Source organism: Notolepis coatsorum (genome assembly GCF_963971535.1).
Source record: "Notolepis coatsorum genome assembly, chromosome: 1".
In the NCBI taxonomy this organism is placed as follows: Eukaryota; Metazoa; Chordata; class Actinopteri; order Aulopiformes; family Paralepididae; genus Notolepis; species Notolepis coatsorum.
In genome coordinates, this window is record NC_140165.1 from 34,810,862 (window position 1) to 34,822,492 (window position 11,631).

Sequence of the window (11,631 nt, forward strand, 5' to 3'; positions counted from 1 at the left end):
TTGTGGACCGGCAGATACCGTTCCACAGAGGGTCCAGCTGTATTCGTCTGCGGCCCAGGTTCTGTGGGCACTGGGTCTAAGACTTTGGATTCTCCCAAGACACCGTCGGCCAGATGGGATACCGCCAGCGACTCCTCTAACCCCCCCCCCCTCCTACTGTCTTACAACCAGCGGGACCCCCCCCCCCCCTTAGTGTATCCAGCTATAATTATTTAAGTACTATCGCTATTGTTTCCTAAATATTCCAGGTTGTATACTTACTCCCTGCGCAACCAGAGATTGGACATTCAATGTTGATTTACCTACGAATACTCATTTGCCATAAAAGTGCATACTTAACATTTCAAATCATAAATGTAATTAAGTGAATATTGTGTACACCCTTTGCTGTATTAAATATTCGATTTGGTCCATTTGTGTTGGTTCGTTTCATCAGGTGGGAAAGTGTTCATCATACTTATATCTTGTACTGGGTGGCCAGAAGTTAAAGTACATGAGGTAGTGGTATTAAATATCATATCTAACAATACAGTCAGGGAATTGTACCCCTCAGCTACAGATACCAAATTCCCCTCTGTGTGTTCAGTAGAAAGGAATAGGATAGGCTACAGCCCAGTTAGCCTAGCTGTTAGCCAAAAACAGCAATCCCTGAGTTTTAAGATAGACTAGTGGTCTGTATCTGCTTCCATTCATTTGTGCTAAGCTAGGCTAGCTTGCTGCCGGATAGCTTTCTACTGAACGCACACACAGAGGAAATCTCTCAAAACACTCAAAAACACTTGGCAGGTGATGAACCATCTGTTCATCACAGTGTATCACAGGCTAACTTCAACCAATCACATCAACTAACCATATCATGTAGTAGAAGAGTGCTGAAGAGGAAGCTAGCTATGTAGTTAGCATAGGGCTGGGCGATATGGAAAAAAATCATATCGCGATAACGATATGATAATTTTATTTTATTTCTCGATATCGATAATTATCGAATTGTTATAAGTATAAAAAAAATTAAAAAAAAATTTTTTTTTTTTTTTTTTTTTTTTTTTTAACAACAGATTTTTATTTTGCAGCAATTCTTTGTCATTGCCGCCATCTTTAGTGTTACATCCCCTCACACTCCAGTTCTCAGGCTGCAGCTGGTTTAAAAGCTAAAGTAAACCGGCTTCTCTGCTGGCTGTGGCTCCAGAGGAGTTGAACAGTTCTGGCTCTGCTAGTTTATTTTCGATCTTTTGGCGCTTTTTTGGTGGACAAACCACCGCACATGTGCACTGTGACTCGTGACTGGAGTCTAGTTCTGCTAGCACACATAGCCTACTGTGTACAGACGGTTTCAAAATGTATTTTAAATTAGAAAGCAAACAAAATAAATGGACAAGAGAAAAAGAAATCTGAATTTGGTCAGTATTGTCATTTGGACAAGCAAAGCCATTACTTTAAGTTGCAGGCAAGAAAGACAAGTCTGTCCACTGTCTCTGGTTTTAAAACTGCCCTGTTGCAGGTAAAAAAAAAAAAAAAAAAAAATAAAAAAAAATCGATTTTTTTTAAATTTTGATATTCGATATCGATTATTAAAATATATCGCGATATTTATCGTTATCGTTATATCGCCCAGCCCTAAGTTAGCATGTTGGTAATTCTTGCCATCTTTGTAAGGAATACGAATGCCAAACATATGCCTACAGGACGTCAGTCCTGTCACACAGGACATTATGATATAAAAATTTACTATTTGAGAGAATATTGATGAAATAATCTCTCTAACTGTGTACATGAAGGTGGTAGTATATACAGTTTTTTGTAAAAAATCTATGTATTTAGGTCGTTTTTTTTTTTAACTATATGAGGGCCTGGCGGTTATTCTGTGCTTACCATCCACTACAGATTAACCGAAAAGTAGCTTATATTTCTTATAGGAATTACAAAACCATGTTAGATACAATCAGGGACATGTGATGAATAATAAAATGCTATTTATATCAAATACATTTATTAGGAAACTATTCAAATTTGTCTGTGACAGGGCCTGACATTTATGGGTGAAATTATGTGTATACATTTATTTTATTAAAGTATAAAAACATGCTGAGGTGGCATGATATGTGTTTCTTATAGTTAACATGTCCTCCATATGACTCAATGTTCAGATTAAAGAATAAGAACTTTTTCCCCCAGGATTCTTAGAAGTGGAAATGTACGTTTCTGGTGGAATGACCCCTGTGGTTCCTCACAGGACGCTGATTTGTCTGAACCACTGTGGTTCGGCCACAAACGCATAACTTGAAGCCTGACTAGATGGATTCTCCAACTCCCTCGCAAGGCGAATCTATCTGGGGACCCCCTGGGATCCCACTGAGGACCCCTGGGGATCCACGGACCCTATGAGGAGAGCCACTGGTTCTCAACCACTACCGCTACCACTCACTGTCTCTGGGTACATTGAACATTTTGGTATGAAACACATTATGAAAAAGAAATAAGCATAAAACATTGTGTGATGAATTCTTCACACATGAATGGATGTGGAGTACGGATCCTATATTAAGGACAATGAGTTTCCTTGTTCTCATCATGCATGACTTATGGTTAACAAAGGAGGTATGAATGATTAAACAGGTCTCCGTTACACCCCCTGGAAAATGAGCCATTAATAATTAAACACCGACATGCTGCAACTATAGTAATGTGATTTATGAAATCCCCATAAGAACACATCTGATATGAGCATCGCTGGCTGAGGATACAGTGTACCCAAATCAATGGGGGGAGAGAGAGAAAGAGAGAGAGAGAGGGGGGGGGAAGAGACAGATTCAGAAGGTTTCAGAGAGGAAAGAGAAAAGTAAAGAGTAGAGGAGAGAACAGAGGAGACGAGGAAAAGATAAGATGAAAGGAGAGGCGGGGAAAAGAGGAGCGGAGACAAGAGGATAGGATATAGGAAAGAAAGGAAAGGAGAGGAGAGGACAGGAGAGAAGAGAAGAGAGGAGAAGAGAAGAGAGGAGAAGAGAGTAGAAGAGAGAAGAGAAGAGAGTAGAAGAGAGAAGAGAAGAGTGGAGAGGAGATGAGAGGAGAGGAGGAGGAGAGGAGAGGAGATGAGGGGAGAGGAGGGGAGAGGAGAGGAGAGGAGAGGAGGGGAGAGGAGAGGAGAGGAGAGGAGAGGAGAGGAGAGGAGAGGAGGTGAGGTGAGGTGAGGTGAGGTGAGGTGAGGTGAGGTGAGGTGAGGTGAGGTTAGGTGAGGTGAGGTGAGGTGAGGTGAGGTGAGGTGAGGTGAGGAGAGGAGAGGAGAGGAGCGGAGAGGAGAGGACAGGAGAGAAGAGAAGAGAGGAGAGGAGAGGAGAGGAGAGGAGAGGAGAAGAGAGGAGAGGAGAGGAGAGGAGCGGAGAGGAGAGGAGAGGAGAGGAGAGGAGAGGAGAGGAGAGGAGAGGAGAGGAGAGGAGAGGAGAGGAGGAGAGGAGAGGAGAGGAGAGGAGAGGAGAGAGAGGAGAGGAGAGGAGAGGAGTGGAGAGGAAAGGAGATAAGGGGAGAGGAGAGGAGAGGAGAGGAGAGGAGAGGAGAGGAGAGGAGAGGAGAGGAGAGGAAGAGGAGAGGAGAAGAGAAGAGGAGGAGAGGAGGAGAGGAGGAGAGGAGGAGAGGAGAGGAGGAGTCTCTCACCAGGTTCTCGTTGCTGTGCAGTTCATGCGTGGTGGAGGCCGCAGCGTGTGATCAGGGACTTGAACATGCAGCCCACCACCACCGCCTCCATGTTCTGCGCCAGTGACTTGTTGTCCCCCGTGGTGAAGTTGTTGTCGTAGCCCGCCTTGTCTGGAAGCAACGGAGGAGGCGGAAGAGACCACGCATCACATGGAGGGGGGGGGGGGGGGGGGGGGGGGGTTGCTTCGGTCATTAGGGGGGGAAGAGAATTATCGACAGCTGCCCAACCATATAATACATAAATAAAATACAACAAAGAAATAATCATGTGAGCCCAAACAAATGGGAGAGGGGGTGGGTGGGGGTCGAGGGGGGGACGGAGGGATCAGAGGCACAAAATCATAAAGCGCATGGGGTGGGGCTGGGGTGCAAACTGAAAGGGAGTCTGGGATAGGGAGTAAGGTATACATGCAAGTGACTAGGGCCTGCTATAAGATAAACTAAAGAGACCTAGTCTCTGGGTGCAAAGAGAAAGCACTAAAGACTCGGGTTAAACAAAGGAAATGTATGAAGACCTTATTCACTCATACAGGTCTGTCAATTTGGGCGGTTGCAGGTGAGATTTGCCACCTTTTGGAGTGGGAGGGTGCAGAAATGAGTGCAGTGCCTAAACGGGACAATAATGGTCTGATCAGGGGATGGTGATTCTGTTTTTGTATCGGCGTTAAACGCTTGTTATTGATTATTGATTATTGTGTATCTACCGCTGTTTCTCTTATTCGGCCTCCGGGACCTCTCCCCTGCACTGCCGTACTCTGCAAGAGAAAAGAAGCGGGGCACAAGTTGATTGGACGTCAGGCCGGGGCACAGACATGTACGTGGCATCAGAAAGGTCACGGCACCCCCCCACCTCGTCAGTTTCGAGGTGAACTTTGGAACGCACACGCACACAAACACAAACACACGCCAGGGGCTTGGGGCGGGGGGTGGGGTGGGGGGGGTTCACTTTCAATTCAATCAGTTCGGGACATTTCTGGATTTTTCTTTTGGAAAAATGTACAACGTTAGAAAACTTTTGCCATTACTGTACTGTATGTCCTCTCCGACTTTTTCTTTAAACAAAATAAATTAGAGTAAATAGTTGAATTCAAAGTGAATTTTACAGCAACCCTGAGTCAAAACACACACGCAGTCACACACACACACACAAACACACGTTATACCACTGAGACTGACCGGGGTGCCCGGTGCACTTTCATAATCAAACCACTCATCACTTCGGTAACTTGCCAATAAGTCAGTGAATCAGTGAACCAAATACAAGTGCATGTTATCCTTTGCAAGTGTACTGACTGCAATTACCACCAACAAGATATTCAAATGCTGAGGGTTAAAGAGCCGTGTTTGGATAGAGATGTGATGAGGCACAGCGTCGCATTGGCAAGTGTACAGAATGGATGAGTGACAGAAGGAGGAAGGATTCTGCTACTCGTGGTAGATGGAGGGAAGGAAGGAGGACGGAAAGACGTGGAAGAAGACGAGGAGGAGGACAGATGGACACAGCAGAGCGGAGACGAGTGGTGGAGCAGGAGGGAGGGGGAGGAGAGAGGAGAGGAAGGGGAGACATTTATAAAAAGAAACAATAAAAAAAAACAGAGACAGCGCTGGAATGTGGTCAGAGGAGTGCAAGACAGTGGTGAGACAGCGGTACAATTTGTGGAACTCCTCGACACACAATTGTCTTGTGCAATAAGAGAATGCGCCATACATTGCTAAAGAGCAACGAAAACAATCTACCGAGAGACAATGGTGGAAATGCATGTTATTGCTATCTGATGTAAGGTACCTGTGGATTAAGATGTGGGATGACGTCACTCGGCACCAAGGTCAGCCAATAGCAGATTGCAGTGGCGATGGCATGCATTTCACCACTAGATGGCAGTCTCTCAACTGAAGTATTTTGTGGTGTTTGTTTGCCCTTTAACCCTTCCACTACCACACTATAGAAGGTTAACCCTTCATTACCACACTACAGATGTTAACAGAGGTTAACTGTCTGTAGTGTGGTAGTGAAAGGACTACCTTCTGTAGTGTGGTAGTGAACGCATTAACCCTTTGTGGTGTGGTAGTGAAATGGTTAACCTTCTGTAGTAGTGTGGTAGTGAACGTGTTAATCATTTGTGGTGTGGTAGTGAAAGGTTAACCTTCTGTAGTGTGGTAGTGAACACATTAACCCTTCGTGGTGTGGTAGTGAACGGGTTTAACCATCTGTAGTGTGGTAGTGAAAGGTTAACCCTCTGTAGTGTGTTAGTGAACGTGTTAACCCTTTGTGGTGTGGCAGTGAAAGGTTAACCCTCTGTAGTGTGTTAGTGAACGTGTTAACCATCTGTAGTGTGGTAGTGAAAGGTTAACCCTCTGTAGTGTGTTAGTGAACGTGTTAACCCTTTGTGGTGTGGTAGTGAAAGGGTTAACCGTCTGTAGTGTGGTAGTGAAAGGGTTAAGGAGAGGCGGTATGGTATAAGGCTTTTCTTTTTCACCTCGTGTTATAGATATGAGATATTAGATTGTAGATGTGAGACATAGACCCTTTTTACTGTTTGTAAACATTTGCTGTTTTGGGACGCGCGTTTAGCTTCACAGACGACCTGTCTGTGTGACTGTGAGCTCTTTCAGACGACCTGTCTGTGTGACAGTGAGCGCTTTCAGACGACCTGTCGGTGTGACTGTGAGCGCTTTCAGACGACCTGTCTGTGTGACGGTGAGCGCTTTCAGACGACCTGTCTGTGTGACGGTGAGCGCTTTCAGACTACCCGTCCGCCTGAATACTTTAGACAACAAATGTTTGTTTCCGCGTCTCTGATTGGCCAGGTCATTTCTGGTCATGTGACATGTACGCCCAATCGTGGGGCGGCACGTTTTTGGATGGTTAAGCTTAGGCGACTCTTTCGAAGTTGGTTAAGGTTAGAGTTTGTCTTAGAGCAGGGCGATAGAACGCCTGCCCTGATTCCAAACTCTAACCATAACCAACTGCGAAAGAGTCGCCTAAGCTTAACCAGTGATAAACTAGGCGTTAGGTAGTTTGCAGGCTGTTCGACCCGGAAATAGGCGCAGAACTTGCCGTCCCACGATTGGCACACATGTCACATGACCTGGCCAATCAGAGCGCAAAACTCGAACGCGGAAACACAAATTTGTTGTGCAAAGTATCGACGCGACCCGTCCGTGTGACTGTGAGCGCTTTCAGACGACCTGTCCGTGTGACTGTGAGCGCTTTCAGACGACCTGTCCGTGTGACTGTGAGCGCTTTCAGACGACCTGTCCGTGTGACGGTGAGCTCTTTCAGACGACCTGTCTGTGTGACGGTGAGCGCTTTCAGACGGCCTGTCCCTGGAGTCTCTCCTCAAAAAGATGTGCACGTGGTTCGGGGACGCCAGCCTACTACAAGTTTTGCCTACAATAAGGACGTTGACATAAAAAGGGTCTGTAGTAGATATGACGATAAAAACGTGCATAATGCAACATCATGGTGCTGGAGTGTGTGTGATCAAGCACGCACATGCAAGTGAGAAAGCATCAGCATGCATGTGTGAGTGTGCACGTGCGTCTAAGTGTATATATGAGTGTGTACCTGTGTGTGCATAACTGTGTTCCTTTGTGTGTAAGTGTGTGTGTGTGTGTGTGTGTGTGTGTGAGTGCATTGATCAACTTTATCAATATGACACAGCAACTGCTTCCAGCAACATACTCACTCACTCACTCACAGACACACTCACAGACACACACACACACACACACACACACACACACACACACACACACACACACACACACACACACACACACACACACACACACACACACACACACACACACACACACACACACACACACACACACACACACACACACACACACACACACACACACACACACACACACACACACACACACACACACACACACACACACACACACACACACACACACACACACACACACACACACACACACACACACACACACACACACACACACACACACACACACACACACACACACACACACACACACACACACACACACACACACAGTCTTACTGTCAGTCATGGGCTCCATGCAGAAGCCCAGCAGCGCATGGAGAAAGTCCACGATGTTGTTGAGCGAGTCCTTGTTGACGTACTCCCTCATGGTCTGTCTGAACTGCAGCTTGTCCAGCTTGTACAGGTTGGTCAAACAGTTCTGGGCCTGGGAGTCATGATGGAAGACGTGTCGGAGAAGAATATAAAACAAATACATATATATATAAAAAATTATAAATAAAAAAGAATTTAAACAAATAAAAAAAACAATTCTTTTAAAATGTAAAATAAAAAAAATTTAAACTAGAAGAATGCGCTCCGTAGAGAGCAGACTTTCGCTAAGGCCCATCAATCGGCCCACTTTGCCATTACTTTCACATGTAACATTTTACTGGGTAGATGACAGAACCAAGAGTTGCTGATATTGCCAGTCTCAACAGGCTCTGTAAACGCTATGAATCCATACAGTGGCACCAGAGGCATGGTCACCCGGTCACCATGTAGCGTCATGAATATTCACAGAATAACTGTTCCGGAAATATTCTCATTTGAAGGTTTGGTCTGTTGGTGGTGCTAAACTAAACTAAACTAAACTAAACTAAACTAAACTAAACTAAACTAAACTAAACTAAACACTAAACTAAACTAAACTAAACACTAAACTAAACTAAACTAAACTAAACTAAACTAAACTATAAGAAAATCATCATTAGTTTCAGCCCTAAATTATTTAATTCTGTAGGCTGACTTCATGTGTTTGGCCCAAAATAAATGCAAAGTTAGACAACATTTTTGCCTGTTTAAGTCCTCATTAATAGATCTTTTCCCCACCAATAACTCCAATTGATCCACTGGGTCTTTCAGCTCAGCACTCCTCGTGGGAAAATAACTGCAACGTTTTTCTTTCCCTATGTACTTCCTACGATGAAAGATTCATACGAACTCTAGCGGCGCTAACACGCGCACCAATCAGGTCATGCTAGAAGTCTAACAGCTTCCCGATATCCATCAGACAGCTGCTCAGTTCCATTCAATCCCATGAATCTTTTATCAACGCCCATGGGGGAGATATTACAGCAGACACATCAACATAAATGCATCCCGAACACACATAGCCCAGAGAGACAGAGAGAGAGAGAGGGAGGGAGGGAGAGAGAGAGAGAGAGAGAGAGAGAGAGAGAGAGAGAGAGAGAGAGAGAGAGAGAGAGAGAGAGAGAGAGAGAGAGAGAGAGAGAGAGAGAGAGAGAGAGAGAGAGAGAGAGAGAGAGAGAGAGAGAGAGAGGGGGGGGGGGGTCTCACCTGCGCCCTGAGGCGGTCCCCAGACAGTCCACGGTGCCCCTCCCCACAGCCATGGGCGCAGCCCAGAGACTTGACTATCTTGATCAGCATGGTGAGGGCCAGGCGGTGGGTGCTGAAACCTGAGCCCCCGTCCTGGTGAGCGAGCGCAGGGGAGAAGAAGAGTTTGAGGGGCGCAGGAGCACAGGGAACACAATGTGTGAGAGGGACACAGAGGACACATGATGGAGAGGGACACAGAGGACACATGATGGAGAGGGACACAGAGGACACATGATGGAGAGGGACACAGAGGACACATGATGGAGAGGGACACAGAGGACACATGATGGAGAGGGACACAGAGGACACATGATGGAGAGGGACACAGGAGCACATGGGGACAGATGTGTGAGAGGGACACAGGAGCACATGGGGACAGATGTGTGAGAGGGACACAGGAGCACATGGGGACAGATGTGTGAGAGGGACACAGGAGCACATGGGGACAGATGTGTGAGAGGGACACAGGAGCACATGGGGACAGATGTGTGAGAGGGACACAGGAGCACAGAGGACAGATGTGTGAGAGGGACACAGGAGCACATGGGGACCATGGGGACAGATGTGTGAGAGGGACACAGGAGCACATGGGGACAGATGTGTGAGAGGGACACAGGAGCACATGGGGACAGATGTGTGAGAGGGACACAGGAGCACATGGGGACAGATGTGTGAGAGGGACACAGGAGCACATGGGGACAGATGTGTGAGAGGGACACAGGAGCACAAGCTGATCACAAAGTGCATCAAAAAGGTGCGTTTCCATTTTAATTTGGGAGTGGGTGGGAGTGCTGTGGGTGTATATGTTTCATTTTCTATTAATTCTTTGTAGAGTGTGTTTGAAAAATGTATTCAGAGATACAGTATATAAAAAAGACTTTATAGATTCATAGTTTGAGAACTTTCCCGTGATAGATTGCATCCGCCGCTTCAAGTGATTTGGATTAACTTCACTGCACTAACTTGCACTCACTTTTGCACTAACGGCAAAAATACATTTCCATTTCAACGGTTTTCAATGTGGTTCGTCCTCGCAAGGGTTCAGTTAAAGGGCAGGAATGAGACTTTTGCAAACGACTTTCAACTTTCAATCACAGCCTGACACAAGCTCGCATATCGCCCACACTGCCACACCCCTACACCCCAAAACACACACACACACACCCACCTTGCCGTCGCTGTCCTTATTGTTCTTCACGTCGTCCTTGCTCCCCTGCCCACTCCCCCCTCCGCTCCCTCCACTCCCTCCTCCTCCTCCTCCTCCTCCTCCTCCATCTCCTCCTCCTCCACCTCCCCCACCCATACCGCCCCCCGGGACAGCCCCGCCCCCCAGGCCCTGTCCCGCCGAGTCCTTGTTCTCCTTGTCCTCGGGCTTGGAGGGCTTCTTGCCAAGGCCCGGCACCACGCCCAGCTGCAGGAGGCAGTCGATGATGTTGAGGGCCACGTCGCAGATCCGGGAGCTGATGTCGTGGTTCAGCACGGCGTACAGCGCCCGCAGCACCGCCTGGAGCCGGCAGGGTCAAAGGGTAGAACATATAATTAAAGGAACACGCCAACATTTGGGGAAATTAGCTTACCGTCTTCTCCAGAGAGAGACAAGAAGATATAGATACCAGTTTTCTCTCTCTTAGCACAATGAATGGAAGCGGACTAACACCTCTCCCGAAGGCTACCCATACCTGTTTGCTTCCATTCATTGTGCTAAGCTAGGCTAACGTGCAGCCAGATAGCTTTCTACTGAACGCACAGAGAGGAAACTGGTATCTATCTTATCGTCTCTCTCTGGAGAAGACGGTAAGCTAATTTCCCCAAATGTTGGTGTGTTCCTTTAAGTATTATATAGTAGTAGTAGTAATGACGTATTACAGTAGGCAGTATCATTATTAAATACAATAGCATTACAGTTTTATTTGTTCGTTTGACTGTGCTTTTGTTTTTGCATTTTGTAAATGTTTCATAGATCATTTGGAATGACAAGTGTGGGTAGGGATCTAGGCTCATGATCGGAAGGTTGATGGTGCGAGCCTCCGGCCAAGGGGTGTTGTTCTCGAGCAGGGGAGCGCTCTGTCCTCTGAACCTGGCTGTAACAACGCCCCCGTTACGGTGACAGGGAATGCTGTCCTTCAGATGAGATATTAGTTCCCGGGCCAAATTCCCAAACGAGTCTCTTGACGTCAAGGCCGCCTCAGCCATCCCTCACCTTAACTGGCTGATGTCATCCTATTCTCTCCCGAGCCTTTCAGCCATTGTGTGCCTGGTGTTGTGTGTCTGGTGTTGTGTGTCTGGTGTTGTGTGCCTGGTGTTGTGTGTCTGGTGTTGTGTGTCTGGTGTTGTGTGTCTGGTGTTGTGTGTCTGGTGTTGTGTGTCTGGTGTTGTGTGTCTGGTGTTGTGTGTCTGCATGGTGTTGTGTGTCTGCATGGTGTTGTGTGTCTGGTGTTGTGTGTCTGGTGTTGTGTGTCTGGTGTTGTGTGTCTAGTGTTGTGTGTCTGGTGTTGTGTGTCTGGTGTTGTGTGCCTGGTGTTGTGTGTCTGGTGTTGTGTGTCTGGTGTTGTGTGTCTGGTGTTGTGTGTCTGGTGTTGTGTGTCTGGTG

The 11,631-nt window shown here is 46.7% G+C and overlaps 1 protein-coding gene across 1 annotated transcript in view; it reads right to left on the reverse strand.

The window, feature by feature from the left end:
* Positions 1-10,738, reverse strand: part of unc80 (unc-80 homolog (C. elegans)) — a gene marked incomplete at both ends in the record, with an annotated part of 106,618 nt that extends 95,880 nt beyond the window's left edge. The window contains 7 exon segments of the mRNA XM_084316457.1: positions 3,646-3,684; positions 3,686-3,795; positions 4,389-4,439; positions 7,722-7,869; positions 9,003-9,134; positions 10,210-10,545; positions 10,721-10,738. Of these exon segments, the coding sequence (XP_084172583.1) occupies positions 3,646-3,684; positions 3,686-3,795; positions 4,389-4,439; positions 7,722-7,869; positions 9,003-9,134; positions 10,210-10,545; positions 10,721-10,738 (834 nt within the window).
* Between the last annotated feature and the right edge of the window lie 893 nt (positions 10,739-11,631).